General features: G+C 43.5%; 4 protein-coding genes across 6 annotated transcripts; 1 reads left to right on the top strand and 3 right to left on the bottom strand.

Annotated features, from left to right (window-relative positions):
* Nucleotides 1-156: 156 nt before the first annotated feature.
* On the bottom strand, nucleotides 157-3,324 carry LOC138628704 (keratin, type I cytoskeletal 18-like). Of its 2 annotated transcripts, XM_069711892.1 has the most exons (8): nucleotides 2,950-3,324; nucleotides 2,716-2,798; nucleotides 2,410-2,566; nucleotides 2,159-2,320; nucleotides 1,946-2,071; nucleotides 1,184-1,413; nucleotides 929-963; nucleotides 157-399 (listed from the first exon to the last, which is right to left on the bottom strand). In XM_069711892.1, the coding sequence occupies exons 1-8, from the start codon at nucleotides 3,322-3,324 to the stop codon at nucleotides 191-193; spliced, it is 1,377 nt and encodes a 458-aa protein (XP_069567993.1). In that variant the 3' UTR covers nucleotides 157-190. The 2 variants fall into 2 exon arrangements, with proteins under 2 accessions (XP_069567993.1, XP_069567994.1); XM_069711893.1 differs by lacking the exon at nucleotides 929-963 and having other exon boundaries at nucleotides 285-399.
* A 34-nt stretch (nucleotides 3,325-3,358) lies between these two features.
* Nucleotides 3,359-7,962, top strand: LOC138628705 (keratin, type II cytoskeletal 8-like). 2 transcript variants are annotated; one of them, XM_069711896.1, is made up of 10 exons: nucleotides 3,359-3,407; nucleotides 3,584-3,868; nucleotides 4,684-4,892; nucleotides 5,049-5,109; nucleotides 5,324-5,419; nucleotides 5,514-5,678; nucleotides 5,775-5,900; nucleotides 6,001-6,221; nucleotides 6,341-6,366; nucleotides 7,184-7,962. In XM_069711896.1, exons 2-10 carry the CDS (start codon nucleotides 3,710-3,712, stop codon nucleotides 7,360-7,362), a joined length of 1,242 nt encoding a protein of 413 aa, XP_069567997.1. In that variant the 5' UTR covers nucleotides 3,359-3,407; nucleotides 3,584-3,709; the 3' UTR covers nucleotides 7,363-7,962. The 2 variants fall into 2 exon arrangements, with proteins under 2 accessions (XP_069567997.1, XP_069567998.1); XM_069711897.1 differs by having other exon boundaries at nucleotides 7,138-7,265.
* A 1,487-nt stretch (nucleotides 7,963-9,449) lies between these two features.
* On the bottom strand, nucleotides 9,450-11,292 carry LOC138628646 (G-protein coupled bile acid receptor 1). The gene has a single exon (XM_069711797.1). The coding sequence runs from the start codon at nucleotides 11,285-11,287 to the stop codon at nucleotides 10,205-10,207; it is 1,083 nt and encodes a 360-aa protein (XP_069567898.1). The 5' UTR covers nucleotides 11,288-11,292; the 3' UTR covers nucleotides 9,450-10,204.
* A 3,005-nt stretch (nucleotides 11,293-14,297) lies between these two features.
* aamp (angio-associated, migratory cell protein) lies at nucleotides 14,298-18,155 on the bottom strand. Its single transcript, XM_069711839.1, has 11 exons — nucleotides 18,014-18,155; nucleotides 17,783-17,920; nucleotides 17,577-17,696; nucleotides 17,304-17,443; nucleotides 16,928-17,072; nucleotides 16,727-16,810; nucleotides 15,983-16,098; nucleotides 15,777-15,871; nucleotides 15,595-15,685; nucleotides 15,134-15,288; nucleotides 14,298-14,982 (listed from the first exon to the last, which is right to left on the bottom strand). The coding sequence occupies exons 1-11, from the start codon at nucleotides 18,093-18,095 to the stop codon at nucleotides 14,907-14,909; spliced, it is 1,242 nt and encodes a 413-aa protein (XP_069567940.1). The 5' UTR covers nucleotides 18,096-18,155; the 3' UTR covers nucleotides 14,298-14,906.
* Between the last annotated feature and the right edge of the window lie 1,917 nt (nucleotides 18,156-20,072).

Genomic DNA, 20,072 nt, shown 5'->3' with positions numbered 1-20,072 from the left:
CTCAGGAACTCCACAGGTAAAGAACAATGTTAATGTAATGCTTGGTTAAGTAACTGAAAAGAACAGAGCAGAAATAAACTTAAAAATCAAGCTTTGGCCACTTCACCCTCCGTTTTGGTCTTCTTCATTCTCAGAGGAGGAGGAGGAAGAAGATGAGGAGGAGGAGGATGAATCCTTTGATTTTTTCTTTTTAGCCGGGCTGCTGACTGGAGCTGCGTCCTGGTTGACAGCACCCGTCTGCCTTGACGACGTGTCCTTCCTCCACCTCAGGGGGCTTATCTTCTTCAGGTGCTTTTGGAGGAGCAGATTTGATTGAAGGGGCACTTTCTTGCTGTACAAGGTTTTCTTCTTTAACTTCTTCCTGCTGTTTGGGCACATCCGCTTCAGTCTTTTGCTGGTCTGTGAACAAAAAGATGAAACTAATCTTACAGCCTTCAAGCATATAAATGTGTTTAGAAACATGCTCTTGGTCCTTCAGCTTTCTGCCAGAATCAAGTGAAAAAAAAGATTTTTTTTTCTTTTCTTTGATTGTTTAGTTAGTGGCATTGTTGTTTCCCCATGTAGTGTTAAAATCTGGTGCGATTACATGCAATCTAACAGTAAAAGTGCAGTTTAGTGGTGTTATGTGACAAGCTGTAAAGAAATAGTTTTGACATTTTGAGAAATATGCTTCTTTTGATACACTGAGATTAACACTAATCCTTCTGACAGTTGTATCTATCCTCTTATCAAAATCCTTGTCAAGAAAGTCAAAAGGCATTCAAAACTATTCCTTTTTTTGTTTCCTGTTTGTGAGGAGTCAGATTGCAATGCCAAATCGAAAGCCTGTCAAAGATACTTTGGTGATAAAGGTAAACCTGTCGATCCGGTCACAGCCCAAATGCAATGTGATTTAATTTTTTTTTTTCCTGTTGGATCCAGGACTTACCACTGTGCAGTGCATCCTCTAAAGCAAACTCCAAGCTGTCAGGGGAGAAGAGCATAAAGTATTCTAACTTACAGAGATGGAAACAAGTACACCGTGCTTCTGTGAGCATTTCCGTGTTTTGATGCTATTCCTTTAAACCCTCTCAAGGAAGAGTTTGTTGCTTTAGGGCAAATATTTGTGGACTCGAGAAGAAAAGACAATGACACATTGAAATCTACAGCTGTGATGAAGTACTGAGCCGTGACTTTGCCTCACCTGTCAGTATCAGCGGTCATGCCATAAAGCAGTTGCTGGTAGTTATTGATTTCCTCCTTCAGCTTCATCTTGACACCCAGCAGGTTCTTGTTGGTCTCCACCTGTTGCTCCACCTGGGACCTCACCTCCTTCAGCTCTGACTCGAGGTTGAGTATCGCCTGGTTGATTGGGGCCATCCATTGACCGTACTCCGTTTTGGTTGCCCTCAAAGTGTCTTCAAGGTTGCGGATCTGAAAGGACAACACACAGTCACTTCTTTATGGGGATCCCACCCCGAAATCTCTTCAGTCTTTTGTCTTTGTGTAATAAATCAAGAGGAAAAGACCTTAAATTAGTGCTTAGACTTTTTTCATGGTCATTTTTGGTTTTGTTGAGCAAGAATTAATCCAGCTGTCTGCAGACTGATGCGAGACAGATTAGGAGGTTTTTTTCTGGTTTAAAGTAGCATCTTTACAGTATAATGACACGGCAGTCAGGAATGTTTATGAAGAGGACCAGTACACTAAAAGTCCTCCAGGCGGTTTTTTATCATTCCTGACATGATAAATAAATATTTACTTCTTCCGACCGCAGGCTGATTATGTAAAAGAGGAAAATATTGAGGGTCTATGTGTCCAAACAAGGCATCTCCAAACTTGCCTTGACAGCCATTGCTGTGTGGGTGGTTTCAGGTTATGTTGTGTTTTTGTTGTATTTTATGGCAGCGGAACAAGTGACATACTGTTTCTGAAAAGGCTTGTGTGTTCGTTTGTGTGCGGTTACCGTGCTGAGTGAACTTTGAATCTGGATTTCCAGAGTTTGTTTCTGCTTCAGCAGATCCTTGAGCTCCGTCTTTCCAGACTGCAAGGCCTCCACGTTTTGGACCTCCTCTACTTTGATGTTGTCAGACTAAAGGAGGGGAAAAACAAGAAGGAGGCAGTGAGATAAAGAGACAAGAGGCAGCAGATCGCCTTTAAGATCCTGCAGGTGACGTACCTCGCTACTGTAACACTTATCTGTCTCCTTCAGGTTCTTCTTGGCTAGTTTATCATACTGGATGCGGATATTGCAGAGCATCTCGGGCAGGTTGGAGTCCTGGGATTCAATCTCCACCTTCACCTCGGAGTCCTTGATCTTGTCATGCAGAGCATCCACCTCCTTCAAGAACCACAGTTACAAGTTTGCCACATGATTCACGCTATTTGTACAGGAGAAGATTTTTTGAATGTGTTGGTTTCCAGCCTCACATCCTTGTGCTCCTGCTCTATTTGAGCAAGGTTGTCCTTCACCAGGTCGATCTCTTTCTGTGTTTGCTCGCGGTTCAGTTTGGTATCATCGATGACCCTCTTCTGATCTTCCAGGTCTTTCTCTAACTCCTTCCGGGCCTCTGTCTCATCGTTCAGTCTGCAAACAGGAAGAGGAGCCCAACAGTGATCAATCAATACCTCTGACTATTTTGATCTAAAGTGTGGCCTCATTTAAATTCCCATAGGTACTATTTCCTGAGCTGTATTTTTTAAAACAATCTTTCATCTCGACTGCATGACACTCACTTTTTCTTGAGGTCATCATTGGCCAGTTTTGTGTTGTTAATCTGGAGAAGCAGCTTTGCATTGTCCATGGTAATGTCTTTGATCTGAGGGGATAAATTAATGACTTATTAACAGTACTAATAATTTAATTTAATTACTTAAGAAAAAAAAAATCTAAAAACTTAAATCGATTCTTTTTTAATTTGATCATATGTGTTCCCATAAATGAATCAAGAATTCAATCTGATTACTCGCCTGCTTCTTGCGGTCTTCTAGGGGTTTCTGGACTTCATCCCAGTTGCGTTCCTCAGGTGTTTCCCTCTTCGCCAAAATGTCATCGATCTCTTTCTGCATGTCGCAGTTTCCCTCCTGCAGCTGCTTCACTCTGTTCAGGTAGGTGGACAGCCGATCATTCAGGCCCCGCTTTATCTGCCTGTCGTCTGCGGGGACGGCAAGAGCAGCAGCCGGTGAAGCGGCAGCGGGCGCAGCAGCGTTTTTGGAGACGGGAGCGGAATCTCTGTCCGTCTCATTGCGCAGCACGTTACGCAGCCCCTCCAGGCTCGACACGGATGCCCTGGAGCCTCTTCCACCGGCTCCACCGAACATGCTGGCGGCGGTGTTAGACGACATGATTATTGTTGGACGATAAAGAGCTGACAACAACAGAGAATGATCCTGGCTGGAGAGTCACCTGATGGATGTGAAGGAAACAGGTAGGTTTTATACCTGCTTTTTACGCACAAATCCGCCCTCAGTTAAGCCATTGGCTCTTGGAATTCAAGACCACTTCTGGAAAAACTGGTTCGGAGTTCAAATTCAAGTTTTCCATGTTGACTTTTTCATTTTTTTCACTGTAATATTGCACTTGGCCTCTTCTGATTGGACGCAGGGACAGTTTGGGGGAGGTGAAGGGTGGTCCCTGTCCACCTTAAAAGCAGGTGGTCTGGAGGGGTGTGGGTGCCTTCGCTGCTCACCTGTTTCAGCCACACGTCAGCTCACTGTTACAAGTTTCAGTATGTCTAAACCAAGAGATTACAGCAGCCAGTCCTACACACCGGGCACTGAAGGCCCGGCCAAAAGCCAGCCCAGCAACAAACTCGACTCATCAGGGAAATCCAGGGAGAACGACGAGAGTTTTGGACTCAATGACAAGTTCGTCCAGTTGATTGACAAGGTTTGTAAATTAAATTAATACCTTTCCTACTACAACTCTTTGGCTATATTAATTAATTAATTACTGATCATATGTAAAAGGACTTAACAATTAAGCAGTATTTAATGAATGCATTGAGCAATACATATTCGATTGAAAAATCACAAAAAACCAGGAAAAAACAGGAAAAAAAACACCAACTTTAAACAATATTTTTACAATGTCTTCCTTCTCTCTTATGTTGGATATTAGTTCTTTCTGTCTCAGGTAATTTTTTTTATTTCCAAAAATATTCAAATGGTAAATAATTGCGTAAGTCCCTCACTTTCTGTATTCCTTGATTTTTTTTTTTTCTATTTGTTTTTATCTAGTTCCTCTTTCATTCTCACATTTGAACCAGTGCAAAATCTGTGATCTGAGTAAAATCAGGCCCTTGTGAAGAATGTAAAGCTTATTGCCTGGAGCTTGAGTCAGCCTCTATCTGCTCTGATCAATTCTATTACCGGAGGCCACGAAAACTGACTCCTTCTGCAACTGTCTTCATGTAAAAGATTGTTGAAAGCACATGTAGGACGCCACCTTGTGGTAAATTAGAAAACTTAAGTTTGAGGTCTGAAAGAGTCACTGGTGAGTCATTATAACAAGAAATGTAAAGTGATTCAAGGTGCATTGCTGTTTTATTAATACATTGGTAACAACTACAAAGATGTAGATGCAACATTTGTCCACAAGCTTTCTATTCTTTTTCCCAGAGTAAATCATCACTCTTATCAACCTGAATTATATAATATGCAAAAAATTCCTCCTGCATTCCCCTCACCTTGTCTCTGTTTTAGGTGAAACGCCTGGAGGACGATAACAAAAAGCTTGACACCAAGCTGAAGATCCTCAAGGATCAGGAGGACTACGAGGGGAAGGTGGACGCGATCGTGAAGCAGCTGGGGAACGAGCTAGATGAGCAGATCGAGACTTTGCTCCACGACCAGGACGACCTGAAGGACGACCTGCTCAAGAACCAGGAGGATGTGGAGGACACCAAGAAGAGGTCAGAATGTCACAGCGAAGCTCACTTTACTCAGTGATTTGCTCTTCTGGGTCTTCTAGTCTCTCTGGTTTGTTGCAGCTGTAAACACCGTGTACACCCAGAGGGCTCAAATTCTTTGCAAAAATGCTTTTTGACTCTATTTTTCATTGCTTTCAGGTACGAGGATGAGATGGACAAGAAAGCTGAGCTGGAGAATGTTTTTATTGTCACCAAAAAGGTACTGTATGCCTTTTATGTTGCTTTTTTCTTTTAAGTGTTTACAAATCTGTCTTATATTTGCTAATTCTAAAAGACTGCTGTATTGCAGTGCATTTACCACACTTTGTTTTGCAAATAAAGTGCACCTCTATATATTTTAGAAGAAATGTCTTTACTTTATGCCATCGAGGCACCAATACACTTATAATATGTGTTTTATATGTGTGTTACAGGATGTAGATGATGGTCATATGGCGGCAGTAGAGCTGGCTCTGGAGCTGGAGGACCTGATGGAAAAGCTGAGCTTCCTCAGGGTCGGCTATGATGAGGTAATGACACAATGATATCGAGTACGAGAGAAGATGAAAGTAAAAAATAAGTTCCCACTGACTGTTGCCCTCCTGTTTGTCTGGCCTCCTGCAGGAGATCAAGGAGCTGGAGTCGCACATCCATAATGAGACGGTGATCATCCGCAACAACAGCAAACACTCTTTGGACATGGACGAGATCGTTGAGACGTTCAAGGATCAGTATGCAATAATGGCCACCCGCACTAGGAACGAAGCTGAGCAGTGGAACCATATAAAAGTGAGGAAAAGTCTTTTTCTGACTGCTACCACAAAGATCAGTCTTAACACTTGTAAACAGATTGTATAAGTTCTTTGATTTCTGCCCTCCCCTCAGACGGGTGCCACGGTCTTAAATGCAGGACAGCGTGAGCAGGAAGTGCGTAACATAACGAGGGACATCTCAGACATGCTGCGCTTCATCCAGAGGCTCTGTGGAGACCTGGAGGCTCTCAAAAGGAAGGTTGGTACCACACAAATGCACACTTAGTTCAGGGGTCTGCACACACTTTAAACCCTGCAACCAGCAGCTGATTTTTTTTCCCGTGTTTTTTTCCGGTTAGGAAGACTCCCTGAAGAAGAGCATCAATGATGTCAGACAAGAAGGTGAGGAAAACATGGACAAGGCCACCGAGCACATCGCCCAGCTGGAAGAGGCCTTGAAGCGGACCAAGCATGACCTGGCTGGACAGATCCGCAAACAACAGGAGCTGCTGCACTTCAAGATGGCCCTGGACATTGAGATCGCCACCTACTTCAAGTTGCTGGAGGGCGAGGAGCAGAAGTATGTAAAGCAGAGGGGGATTTAGATGACTTCACATCAATATGTATGAAATTAAAAACAGCATATTTACATGTAGAAACGCTTGCACTAACAACTGTCTTTGTTCCATCTCTGCCAAGAATGAGCGACCTCATGCGCCGCACAGGTGAGAACCATTTTGTTTTGGAAATTAGCAGCCCTAAAAACCATAAGAATTATATTGACATGGAATTTCAGGTTGTTTTGTTACATGTTAATGTGTTTTTCTTTGATTTGATTAATTCTGTCAAAATAAACAGCTATAAGACATTATCAGCGATTTAATGGCTTAAAACTGAAACACGATTGCAAAACTACTGATGTCAGAAATATACACAACAAAGTTCTCAATATATGACTGCACCGCTGTGAAAGCAATTCAGCCATTTAACAAGGCAAATGTACAGAAACTAGTCGTGTGTTCAAGAAGTTGGTAATTGGAAGTTTTCCCATTTGGGAACAAGCCTCTGTTTGAGTTGAGAGCGTTTAAATGTGGACAGCAAAAACACAAAAGTGACAAATGACCTCGCCAGCATCCATATAAACCAACACAGGGACCAAATGGAGCTCAGGAGATTGATATTATTTGCACAGTACACATTTTGATGTACTGTTGTTTTTAACATTTAAAATAACAAGCAAATTGAGTAGGCTAGTCTAACCAAGTCTGGCTGTTTGGTTATTTCACCTTAATTTCACCGTGTGACATGTAAGCCAGAACATCCCTACTTACCAGTAGGTCATGAATGCACCCTTGTTGAAAAGAGTTTTAATAAATCAATCAATAAATAAATGGACACTTAAAAAAACAGCATCCATTTCACGGACAGCCTACCAGCGTTCTCCTGCTTGCTTCGTGCTTTTTGCTTCACTAAAATCAAACCTTTCTTTTGCTCAGATTTATAAAAACAAATCAACCAATCCACGTCCTTACTTGCACGCAGAAGTTCACCTGCCGCCGCAGCAACACCTACCAGAGAAGCCACAAGCTGCAAAACCCGCCTTCGTCCCGGCCACCACCATTAGTCCACCAACGGACCCCTTCGCCAAGAAGCGTCTGCTGATCCGGGTGGAAGTGGAAGAAGGCAGAGTCGTGTCTGAAAGCTCCTGTTACAGCGACTGACAGAGGGCGACTGTCCATCACGCCTCTCTCTGCAGAATGACAATACATCCATAACATGTGAAAAGAAAAACTTTCAATTAAGTTATTAGAGAATCCCAATGAGTTTTAATCAATCTCTTTTGTTTGTGTGGTTTCTGGTAGAGTGAACAGTCTGACATCAGCTTCACGGCAGGTCGAATATTTTAGAATCTCTGCATCAATGTGTGGACGTTTGTTTATGTTGAGCCGTGTTTTTGAAAGGATTTTCTTATCTTTGTTTGCATGTGTAAAGACTTGTGGTGTTCCAGCAGCTATATTTTTTCTCAGATTTCTTCTAGTTGTTTCTCCCCAACGTTGTGTGATCTAAAAAGGAGAGTTTGTCTAAGGCTGAAAAGGTTTCTCAATGATATGAATAATAAAAGAAGTAACTTGTGAGTTCAAGTACAATATTAAAGGGGTTTCAGTGGGGCTCTATTTTTTTTACAAAATATATCAGATATGTCTGAAATCCTGTGTGTGTACCTTAGTACCTCAAATTTGTCAAAGTAATCACAAGATATCAGATAGTTTACTGTTAGATTAAGGATTATAAATGTAATTAATAAAGAACCATGAACAATATGTGTGGTTTTTTTTCAACTTTTATTCAAATATACAGTTGCTCAGAAACGCATCCAAAACTTTACATTGTGTCACCAAAGTGCAGTCTAAACATGGTCCTAACCCCGAATACCTAAAGAACATCACCAGCCTATCTGCAAAGTGCACAAATGTGTTTTCTGCTTTAATTAGAGATTCTCATTTCCTGATTTCCCCACGCGCCACCTGAACTTCAAAATGCGTCATGTGACTCACGTCAGGAGTTGCACCTGTAATGCTTGTTAATTGTTCTGGACTTTCAGGTGTGAAAACGCCCTGACAACAATTAAGGAAAAATAAAACGGAACAAAACAACCTTGACAGTAAGTGGTTTAATAGAAAAGTCCAATTTAAAACTCAACATTTTAAGAGTCACAGTTGTTGCTTGTGTATAATTATGTTGTTTAATGTTTTCGCCGTTGACCAAAAACTGTCAGGAAACATGGCAGGCAAGAGGCTCGTGGATTTAACCGCCTTGTTATGTCAAGGATTATATTTAATGTGTGTGTGTGTGTGTGTGTGTGTGTGTGTGTGTGTGTGTGGTTTTAAGCATTCACATTGAATCTTATATTTGTAAATATAACAACAACAACAAAAAAAATTAAATTCAAATATTTTTCCTGTACTTTTAACATTTGAAACGTGTCAATTTGAGCCATAGGAAGCTTATCTGTCTCCATAGTAACCTGGCTGACACTCCAGAAGTTTTAACAAAGGCTTGTTGGATCAATATTCAAGGCTTGATTGAATGTGTCCACAGACATGGACATGGACATGGACATGGCTGCTTTCACTCACAACAGACGGATGGTTTTGTTATGAAGTCGTCTAATGGTAAGTGCCTGAGTATGTGTATGTGTGTATCATTGAAGGTGCGATATAAATTTAACTGGAGACCAGCACATTATCATCCCAGATATCCCCGTTAGTCCCGGTACAGATCTAGTATCGTGGTTTAAGATCTGTACCGGGTCTAATGTGGTCAAGATGTGAAAAGAAAAAGCTGTGAAAGGTTTCACAAATGTGAAAAACCTGTGAATAAAAGTGTTTTATTCGACCCCAGAGCACCAGCAAAATAAAAAAAACCTTTCTTTTTTGACTGCTCGTAGATCTGCTCCATCTGTCACCCTGCAGTGTTTACTCCTACTTCCCTCGCCAGTGTTTATCTTTATACTGGTATGCAAGCTGAGGAGGGGAAACGGCTGTATCCACAGTCTGTAATACATCCCAAAAGACTTGGGGAGATTAGCATCGCAAGAACATGTAGGAGACAGACATCAGCTGAAGGTCATGTTTGCATTTAGAACATGGATATGGAAATCCTCAACGTTATGAATTTCTAGTCTCTGCTGTATTTCGATGAAATGTTTGAGGGAGGTTAAATGCTGTGTAAGCGGTCTCGTGCCTTGCAGAAACATCTGCTACTTGTATTTTGAAGTTTTATGTGCTGTAAAGATCCATTCAACGGAAATAAGCTTTTTTTTATTTGAGGCTTGATTAAACACAACATGTCATGCATGATTTCCCCCCCAATTACAATGGGTTTTTAATGTGTACACACTGTGTGTGTGTGGGGGGGGGGCGAAGGCGAGCTGAGGAGGAAGAGCAGACTTTAATGAAATTAAAGAGCAAACAAGGTTTGAACTGTTGGGACGTCAGGACTGCTGGGGTCAGGGAGGTCCGGGGACGTCTGCGTTGCCTTCCTAAGCCATGTCCCAGCATGTTTTCCACATCTGGATATCAACTACATATGTGTCAGGAAGACGGAGGAGAACCGGAGGAGGATGAGGAGGAGGAGGAGGAGGAGGAGGAGGGAACGAGACTGCCTGGCTCCAGCTAATTTGTTAATTAATGCTATCTGCATCAACCGGATCTATCAAACACACCCTGTCCAAATGTGAGAGATGTTCAGAGGTTTTGGGGAACACACTGATTTTCTCTCAGAGTTTGATGAGAAGATTGAAGGTTGCCATCACACCAAATACTACAACAGCAGCTGGTTGTGCTTTCTTTAGGCTTATATGTCTGTTTTAAGGGAGTTGTCCAGGGGAGGAGCACAGTGAGTATCTTATGCCGCCTTTATTCTGTCTAATATATTTGTTTGCCTTGTTTAAGAATCACTTCTTCCAATTGCGCGGCTTTCTCAAAGAACAACAATAAATAATTTGCCACAGAATAAATCCAAACAAGCATTTCCTCCATGTTTGGATTCAACAGTATTCTTTCAGAGTGCAACGTCCTGTGATCCCCGCGTCCTTCGCCTCCACCTGTCCCTGAGTTTCTGGAGAAGTTTGTATGCCGGCTCCGTGTACTGCCTGTTGGCCAGGCCGAGCACCAGCGGCACCACGGCCATGCTTCCGATCCCGGTGCAAGACAGCACAATGTGCACGGTGGAGCTCCACCTGGTGTCACTGATCAAGACTGCTATGCAGACATGCGTGTAGATGAGATAGGGAACCCAGCAAGCGAGAAAAGTCAGCGAGACCGCCACCACGCAGCGGGTGTAGCGCAGGTTCAGCCTCTGCGCCCGGTCCGAGGCCTGACCCCCTCGCTCCACCGAACGATGGAGGCGGCAGATGTCCTTCAGCTGACCCCGGGTGATGCACAACACGCGTCCGGTCATGCCGGCGATGGTGAGAATAGCGGGTAAAACGACTCCGTACACCTCCAAGTAGATGAAAGCGTTGGGGAACACCCGCCTGTACGAGCAGCAGGCGGTTCCGTTGGTGGAACAGTTTGAAAGAGACGTTAACTTTTGGCTACTTGCGCAACAGCCGTCCCAATCGGGCCCCGTCCAGTTATTCCACCCGAAAGCAGGCAGAGACGCGAACAGAAGTGGAGGCGCCCACACCACGAGCAGCGCCAGAGGAAAGCTGCGATGCATCCACAAGTTGTTGTAATGCAGCGGGTCAGCGATGCAGACGTAGCGCTCATAGTGGACCATTACCAGGTTGAAGAGGAACGCCAAGAAGAGGAAATTTGGGAACACGTGAGCCACCAGACAGGAGCTAAAACTCAACTGCCGGTTCAGACCCATCAACGGGATGAAGGGCAGCGCCACGCCCGTACACATGTCGGCCACCAACAGGCTGAGGAAGAAGTAGTTGGGCGTGTTGTGGAGCTGGCGGTTCCAGGAGATGCCCAGAATGATGACGAGGTTGGACAGGATGATGGAGGTGGACAGCGGCACGGTGATGATGTAGATGAGGTGCTCTTCAGAGAGCAGCGCCTGGGAGTCGTTGTAGTCCATCATACGTGAAATCCTATGATCCTCCTTTTTGCAGCCTGTCTCCAGTCTCATCAACATGCAGCTACCCTGCAGGGAAGGAGACACACAAACTGTCTTATGTAAAGAGACACAGGAACAGTTATAAAACCCCACAACTATAACTCGCAATGTTACTTTCTGTCGTTTCCTTGCCACCCGAACAAATGTGACCTCTTTGTTAGCCAACGGCAAATAAGAGCACACGTTAAGCTTCCTTTTAATAATTCATCAGCCGGGACTCTGGAGTTACAACCGTCTCTGTGTCTATTATAGTCTGGAAAGTGATGCGTATCCAGAAGATAATTCAACGAAGCTTACAGGACTTTTACAGAAGTAAAATATACACAGATTGTCACAGTGAACTCCAACAAACCGCACCTATATATTACACATAGCTTTGTGTCTACAGGCTTTATGGTTAAGCTTTACTATATATACTAATATGCACCTTATGTGTTATAGACATTGCTACACGTGCATGGTCATTGTTCACATATATGTAAAAAGCTTCAAGCCCCAAATACAGTTTTCTGGTTTCAAAGTCGCCAAATATTGTCTTTAAAAGGTAAATAAACAAACGCAAACTGATTTCTCAATTTTAAATACAAGGGCTGTTTCAAATTTCAAATTGTTAAAATACTATGTAATGCAGGAATCTATGAAATGTTAAAATATGTAGAATAGCAATGATTAAAAACAGCAGAAAGGCACGAGGATCTGTTGCAATGAATAAACTGAAGGAGCAAAATTAGTGAGACTTTTACCTTTTTGTGATGTCCAGTCTTAAGAGACTAAATGTAATGAAAGTACAGCTTCTTGTCACTGTCCTGATAACTCCACGCATGTTCCCCTATATATCATATCCACCAACTACAGGAGCTTCTTCTTCATCCTTCGAGGTGACCTCGGCGAACTCAGCCACATCATCCTCTACAAAACCTCACGGCGAATTATGACAGAGACAGCGAGCAGCCAAGTGTGAGACTGTTCCTCTCTCGGACTTTAAAGGGGAAGTGCAGAGAAGGAGGAGGCAGCACTTGTTCAGTGGCTTTCCTGTGTTGGGCAACCGGGCCACAGTGTCCACCAACCCTCTTCCAACTAACAAGCTTTTTTTGCACAATTTTACATCCATTGACTACCGGTAGATATTTTCCATCACTGTCTTTAAGTCCACATACACAAATGGAGGATAAAAATGTTCACGATAAGAACATTTCGCTTTGTCCTCATGACAGCCGCCTGATGTAACATGTAACCTAGATATTTATCATCCTCAACTAAAAGCGCTGTAAGAGATTACCTTTTATTAAACATTAATAAGGCCAATTAGACGCCCAGACTTTTTTTTTTTTTTTAGAGCTAACTTCTGTGTAAAACTTCTCTGATCTATTTGCTTCTTTTATTTGGCCCAGCACTGACCCGAACATACACGTACAAAAGTGTGTACGTCTCCACAGCTTGTTATACGCGTCTCATATTTAAACACAGCGTAGGATGGAGGGCCGGTGGTGACCTGCTTTGTCAGCCAAACACGGACGACTCCTCCGCTGATGGTTTAGAGAAGACCCGGTGCCGGTTGAGATGGACGAAGTCCAGTCAGATTATGCTTTTAAACAGACGTTCCATGACGTGACGTGAGTTTGGACAGACACTTTGCAGGGAGGACAAGCTGGACATGAAAAGCACAACATCTTCAGACGGAGACGGACCACCTCGGCTTTCTTGGAACTCCTGGCTCTGCACAACCGTTCCTCTATCTGGTTTATTTCTGCATACAATCGAAAAATGTAACGTGATAAGATTAATAAGATCGTCTGGCACTGGACTGATATCAGCTCTCCATTTCTGTGCTTGAAGTGGTAGAAAGTTGTTTCGGCCCCGTGGAGGTCCGAAGGTGAGAATCCTTCCGCACTTCACACACACTTGCTGTCTCCTGACACGCCTGAGTCGACAGCTGTTATTTTCCCCTTCGAGCTGAATAGAAAGCGTATTCTCCTGCTTTTACCTGAAATCTCATATTTTCTATCAGACTAAACGGTGTCCACGCAAGGCGCAAACGCGTGTTCGTGGCTGTCTGTGTGAGTTATGCACAGTTGCACACAAGGACTGTGTGAGCTGAGGTACAAGGAAGAAGCACTTGTGCGCAGGATACCGACTGACGTTGGTTTTTCCTCTTCCTGATGGGACAGCCGAGCAGAGAGGAGGACCAGCAGGCAGAAATAAGAACAATTAAAAACGTTTAAGTTCGACCCAGTCTGGTCTTCATCAGAGTGTAAGTAACCAATCAGAGCTCGGACCGCTCATCCCAGAGTCTCGCATCCATTAATATCAATGATTGTACACTCAGCTGCACAGGATGCACTGCACTGAGTCACAGCTGTGATGTTAATGCTTCACTTTCCACCAGACGCAGACCGGTGCTGTGAGAAAAAAAAAATGTTCTGACCTTTAGGTTTAATAGGCTCCTATCAGTCACACGCTAATGGAAATGTACTAGGTCACAAGTGACTGGAGAGCTAATGTGGTTCCTGACAGCAGGAAATGTAGTTCACGACGGTTTCAAATTGTTCATTTTTTTTCCTCATAAATACATATTATAGACCGACTTGTGTTAAACATGGTATGGACAACTCCAAGGCTACTGGGGCAGAACCTGGATTCAATTATTAACAACTAAATGTGTTATTAAAACTTTTAAAAGTTAAAGTCGGCTGCAATTTTCTGCCTTTTATCACACGTAGGCCGTGGGAAGATCTACTTTCTTTCAAGGCCCAGACTGACTCACATCCTCCCTTTTATTCATATCTGATAAAAGATCTGAGTTATAACAGAATCACTAACCATCTTAACAAGCCAAGAGACCACTTGGTTTAAACATTTTATGGTACCTTGCATCATTTCCCAGCCCTCCAAATGACCACTTTAGTCATCCAGTCTGAGCTCACAGCTTCAAAATGCATCATCATCTTATCACTACTGATCAACGTGGACAGAAATAGATGGATAAATATGAACTCAGAGGAAGTGAACACAAGACACAGAACAGCCCTCAGCTGAAAATGAACTTTAATGGTTACCCAAAAGAAAGTATATTATTAATTATTTTGTATTTACATTTGAGTTTACAACAAAAACGAGGTGTCGGAAAGCTGGAAGACCACAAACACATCTTCAGGGAGGAAAACATTTGGCAAACAAAATACTCCCATTATGGAAAAAAACTTCCCTTCTCTATCTTTTTATATCTAAAATCTATTTTAGGACTAAAACAGATGTTGAACACGAGACATTATAATGCATCACACTTTGAATTTCACTTTGTTTAGGCTGTCAGATTCTCCAACAAGAGCGTACTTGAACTAAAATAGTGAGGAACAATTTTGTTTGAAAGAGAGTCTTAGTTACTTAAAGTGTGCTAGAAAATGCTTGAACATCTGCCAAATAAGCACAACTGAGGAAAAGTGAACTTTTGGTTGCTACATTTCTACAAAATCACAAGATTTCAGGACCACAAACGCAAATACTTAAAAATCCTGAGGAGAAGGGAACCTGTTTCCTTCAATGTGAGTGAACATAAAGTCTGATAATGAAATGTCTCTGATGTTTCTCCTGAAAAATGTCCTCTCCTCTCCTCTCGCCTTTGTCTTCTGTCTGTCTTTTACCGGTCAGGTCTTTGGAGGCAGAAGACTTTCGCCTGGTTGTCTCCTGAAGCGGTCACTGCGAGAGACGCTTCCCTGAGGACAGACGAGGAGGAGATCAAGAAGACTAATTCATCTAAATCTGCTTTCTGCTTGGGTATTCACACAAAGCAACAAAAATGCTCAACATTGTACTTCAATAAGAGCCGGCGTGCTGTTTAATCCGAGCGTTGGAGTGACATCTCACCTGTTGATGCTGAAGTTGAGGATCTCTGCGGTGTGGCCGCGGTACTCGGACACCATGTTGCCAGAGCGGGCGTCCCATAAACGCAGCGCTCCGTCGAGACTGCAGGTGGACACCACAGAAGAAGACTCCTCCCACCGCAGGTGAACGATGCCAGCCTGGAGGAGCGCGGAGAGGACAACAGGAGACATTTACAAACCATCAAATCACCTTTGCGAACAGCCAATATCCTATTTTTATTACAGTATAGAAATAAAGGGGCTGTTTTAAGTGCATTACCATCATTTCTTTCTTGCAGTAAAAAAAAAAAAAAACGTTGAACAAACTGTCCTGATATTCAACTGTGTAAACTGCAAAACGTAACTCCTTAACTCGACGTTCTCTTCCTGCTATCACTGGATGTTTATTTTAACACATTATCTGCTACAGCAACTCAACCAGACCACCCCGATGGCGGCCGTTACCTCGTGCAGGCACCTGTGCCTCAACGCTTGTGTTGAGAGGTCGTATATGGCCAGAGTCCCGTCCAAGTACGCCACGGCGATGAGAGGCAGGCTGGACAGGATGAGAGAGGTAACACGTTTAAGGAGCTGAAGCCGGATTCCCTCCACGACTGACCCAATCTTGATGTTTCTCAACAACTCACACGTTACAGAATCCCACAGATTCTACGGAGTTGGATTCTTGCTCGTCTTTCGATCCTTTTGCTTTGCCTCCCTCCACGGAGAACGCTCCGACCACCTTCACACGCACGACAAACACAGATATTAGAAGATGCCAATCGACCTTTCCTATTTCCTCTTTCCTCTTTCCTGTCCCGTCTGCCTGTTATTGTGTCGTCATGGCAGCCACCTTGCCCGTTGCGGTGTTGATGAGCTTGGCACAGGCGTCCACTGAGCCGGTCAGCACCAGAGATCCATCCTTGTTGCATGCCAGGCAGGTCAGCGCCCCCTCGTGTCCGTCCTGACCTGTCAAAAGGAGCCACGACTAAATGTCCACCATGAAATTCAGTATATCAACGACGTTGATTGTAGTTGTCCTCCAACTTCCTGTTTGATTATCTGCATGTCTGTATTTGATTAATGTCCGGGACTTTTATCATTTCCATTAATAGCTTATATTTATCAATGCCTTCAGTTTATTTATAAAACTTTGCAACTGTGCTGGAAGAACCACTTCAGCAAGTAAACAATTAATCTAAAAACAGACCATTACTCAATGACCCATTTTAACTGCTTTCTCATCTCAATAAATACAAATATCACTTTCCCAGTGGAGTCGGAGCAGCACAGTTACAGGAAAGATCAACAGACAGCAGCATTTGAATGATGAATCTGTGGGAAACTGGACGAGTAGTTCGTGCAGAGCGTAAAACATCCGACCGTAAACAGCAAACTGTGTGTGGAAGACGAAGTTCTGCCGGCTGCACTGCAACCTTTGAAATATTGTTGTTCTGAATTTGCGTCAGATGTTCTCCAGAGGATCACTTCCTCTTTTAAGTTCCCGTATTCGCAGCTGTAATTTCGTTGCGATCATCGTGAGTCACCCTGAAGAATCGAAGCGTCGAGACGAGAACTCAAAATGCCGTTAACTCACCTTTAATGACGTGGATGGCGTTTCCCTGCTTCAGGTCCCACACGCGCACCGTCCCATCCTCATAACCCACCGCAGCCCGTTTACCTGCGCAAAAAATCTCTGTTGTTAATCGGCTTCTTTCAACTTTTTAATACCGTGAATGCTTTTTTTTCTGTTTCTTTGTGAGTGAATTTGTGTCCCTGTACTCCCCGTGTCTCTCACCGTCAGGGAGGACTTTGCCGCTGGTGGCCTGACACGCGGGACTCTGGAAGGTTTTGCAGTCTCCTGCGGGGATCTTCCACATCCACATGTTGCCGTCGTTTGTTCCTGCCAGCAGCACCGGGGCGCAGGGATGCCACTCCAACCACTGGGGAGGAGGCGCAGCCAAGAAGGAGGCGTTTTAACAGCTGCTTTACACACAAACTATTTTCCTTTAGTTTCCGCTGCATTTTTATATAACTCCTGCGGGTTGTGCGCCTCGCTCAACGGTGTCTGATCGTTCACTTCCTCCACGAGACCACACATCCATTTAAAAACCCCAATACACACACACACACACACACACAAAAAAAAAAGGCTTCGGACCAGGAGCCCTCACCTCCAGATCTCCCACTTCAAAGGACCAGATCTCCTCTTTGGTTTCCACTTTCCAGACTTTAATCGTCCCGCTCATGTCGCCCGAAGCCACCATGGACGAGTCGTGGCTGAACACGGCGCACGTCACCGAGTCTTTGTGACCTGCGGAGACAAAAGACAGGAAAAAAAAAACAAAAAAAAACCAAAACTATTTCAGTGTTTCACAGATTATTGTCAGCTCCGGTTTCACCATGTTTGTTTGGATGAAGCGTCTGCAGGGTGTTCCTCCTCTGACCTGTGCACTCCAGCAGAACCTCCCCGTCGCTCACCCTCCACACGTAGGCCTTGTCGTCCTCCCCTCCCGTCACAGCCAAGCTGTTTGTGGCCGGATCCAAACTCACGCAAAACACAGAGCCTGGACAGGAGACAGGAAGCCAGAGACATTGAGACATTGATTGACAGCCACGTGGACTCGTCTGAAGGATGTTTGTTTTTGTTTACCTGTGTGTTTGGAGAAGGTGAGCTCACTGTCATCTTGCTCTGCCTCAGCCTCCATCTCGTCCTCGGTCTCCCAGCCCTCATCATCTGCCTGGCCGATGTCCTCGAAGTCCACGTCCTCCAAGTCATCAGCCAGGTCATCTAGGAGGAGGAGGAGGAGGAGGAGGAGGAGAGGGTGAGTTACTGTGGATGCAATCTGTGATCTTTGAGGAGGGTGTAATCCGTCACACCCACCTGGGCCGGGCTCCGCGTCGTTCAGGTCGATGACTTCGATGATCTCCTCGTCTCCGTGGAGCTCAATGGAATTTGTCTCCATGTTGTCCACGCTGTTAGCAAAGCTACAAGCTAACAAAACAACCGGAAACTAAAAAAAAAATATAAAAAATAAAAAATAAAAAGGGGAGTAAAGCTAAGTTTAGCCTCCCGTCGCTCTCCGGCTACTTACCGAGTCCAAACGGGGTTAAAAGTTCCCGTATTAAACGAATGGAGACGAGCTGCAATTAAAAGTCAGGGGGGGAAAAAAACAACAACCTCCCCTCGACATGTTTTCTTCACGTGTTGTGGCGGACGCGTAATGATGACGAGTCACGCACGACGTTTGGCGTCGTGTACCTGTTCGTCCACGAGATGGCGGTGTTGGCAAATGAAGACGTGACGACGCTTATAATAATTGCAGCTACTAATTATTTTTTAATGTTTAAGGAACAATTGTGTTTCAATTTAGATGTTTTAATAATAATTTGGCAGTTTCAAAAAAATATATTTACATATTTCTGACAGATTCAGTTGGCAGTAATTAATTTATTAGTAGTTTGTCCCACGCTTTCGCAATAAGAGATTCATTAAAACAGTTATAATGCAAGTAATGTTATACAAAAATTCAGAGATTGAAATATTAATAAAGCTAATCAATATTAAGTTTGATTAAATAAAATAATAAATTATAACAATTTGCTCTGATCTTTTGTCCTCTTTTATATTAATAGACCTCGTTTCTCCAGAAGCGACCCAAAAGGCAAAAATGTGCTTGCACGGGCAAATTTTTTGTGGCCACTTACTCACTCTCAAAATATCACGGCCAAGTGTTCTTCATTCCTTTCTATCTGATTTGGCCGATTCTCTCGTGTTGCGATACTCTGCTCCTTCTTGTTCAAACAGCTGCTTGATTAACACTCACTGTTCCTCTCTCAAGACACCGACACGAGGTTACCTGTTATTACAAATCTATTATTACAGGCTCAGAAGGTGAAACATTGCATTTGGCTGAGTCAGTCCAACCCATGCTTTGTTTTATCCTTCAATCATATGCATTTATGACAAATTTGCGAATGACATTGCATTTTCTTAATATTATAAATAATATACAGATTGCTGCATGATTAAAATCAGGTTGAGGGTTAATTAATAAGGACCCGATGTTTTAAGATAAATAGTGTGACTGTGTCAGGTGCCTCACATCTGCGTTTTGGCTGCTGAACAGTGCAGTTTAGAGATATGTCAGCATCTCTAAATGCAGGATATTTAGACAATTTATCAAATGAAATGAACACGTCCTTTATGATCTTCTGAGGAAACAACGCTCCCAGACCCTGCAGGGAAATCTCATTTTTAAAAATGCCACAGCAGAAAGTATAGTGCCACCATCAGGGGTGAAGTGTCCTTGACCAAAGTATTACATTTAAAATGAATACGTGCCCAGCTTCAGGTCTGCAGACCCTGACCTGTGACCCCTGACCTCTGTGAGCATTGTGGAAGGATCAGAAGAACTTGAAAACAAAAGGTGTAGATGTGAGTATCCACACTATTCACATGCCTTCATCAGCCTGCAATAAAACCACAGGGGGAACATAGAAGCAGAGCTCTCTCTTCCTTGATCCCTCCATCAAACATTCCCTGGCCAGAGATATTTTATGAACACTTAACACAGTTTGTCTACTTCAGGTTTTTTGGTTGGAGTTTTATGCCTCTTGCTATATGCTGCTGGCATGACTCACCGACTACATGCCCAAATAAGTTTTACTGGCTGCGAGGGACCTCCATTTCGAGCCTTCCCTGGAAAAATACAACCATCTCATGATGTGGTGAGATGTGGAAATATCAGCGCGTACGTTATTTAGACGTTTTAAATCTGCAGCGAGCGAGAGATTTATAAACTCTCCGTTGGCTTATGACTAACGCTGGAAGAGGCCCCTGAACCTTCATGCTGGAAACTTAGATCACATTAGTAGCAACAGCTTCTTAACTTCATCAATCTGTTTCTGCAGGGTTTTTTCAGGCCTTCGTGCCAGTAAAG

This window comes from Brachyistius frenatus, unplaced genomic scaffold, assembly GCF_029030835.1.
Source record: "Brachyistius frenatus isolate BFR_SWC_R1_liver_20210118 unplaced genomic scaffold, ASM2903083v1 Contig_103, whole genome shotgun sequence".
Lineage (NCBI taxonomy): Eukaryota > Metazoa > Chordata > Actinopteri > Embiotocidae > Brachyistius > Brachyistius frenatus.
This window is presented reverse-complemented; position numbering and strand designations above follow the sequence as displayed.

Bases quoted from the DNA above. Each gene is read 5' to 3' on its own strand.
- LOC138628704 (XM_069711892.1), bottom strand. From the start codon at position 3,324: ATGTCGTCTAACACCGCCGCCAGCATGTTCGGTGGAGCCGGTGGAAGA. The intron at 1,414-1,945 runs GTAACCGCACAC...TTGTCCTTTCAG, and splicing joins TTCAAAGTTCACTCAGCACG to ATCCGCAACCTTGAAGACAC. The intron at 964-1,183 runs GTGAGGCAAAGT...CTCCCCTGACAG, and splicing joins ATGACCGCTGATACTGACAG to CTTGGAGTTTGCTTTAGAGG.
- LOC138628705 (XM_069711896.1), top strand. From the start codon at position 3,710: ATGTCTAAACCAAGAGATTACAGCAGCCAGTCCTACACACCGGGCACT. The intron at 4,893-5,048 runs GTCAGAATGTCA...CATTGCTTTCAG, and splicing joins GTGGAGGACACCAAGAAGAG to GTACGAGGATGAGATGGACA. The intron at 5,420-5,513 runs GTAATGACACAA...GGCCTCCTGCAG, and splicing joins TCAGGGTCGGCTATGATGAG to GAGATCAAGGAGCTGGAGTC.
- LOC138628646 (XM_069711797.1), bottom strand. From the start codon at position 11,287: ATGTTGATGAGACTGGAGACAGGCTGCAAAAAGGAGGATCATAGGATT.
- aamp (XM_069711839.1), bottom strand. From the start codon at position 18,095: ATGGAGACAAATTCCATTGAGCTCCACGGAGACGAGGAGATCATCGAA. The intron at 17,697-17,782 runs GTAAACAAAAAC...TCTCCTGTCCAG, and splicing joins CACCTTCTCCAAACACACAG to GCTCTGTGTTTTGCGTGAGT. The intron at 15,872-15,982 runs GTGGCTGCCATG...GTGCGTGTGAAG, and splicing joins TCAACACCGCAACGGGCAAG to GTGGTCGGAGCGTTCTCCGT.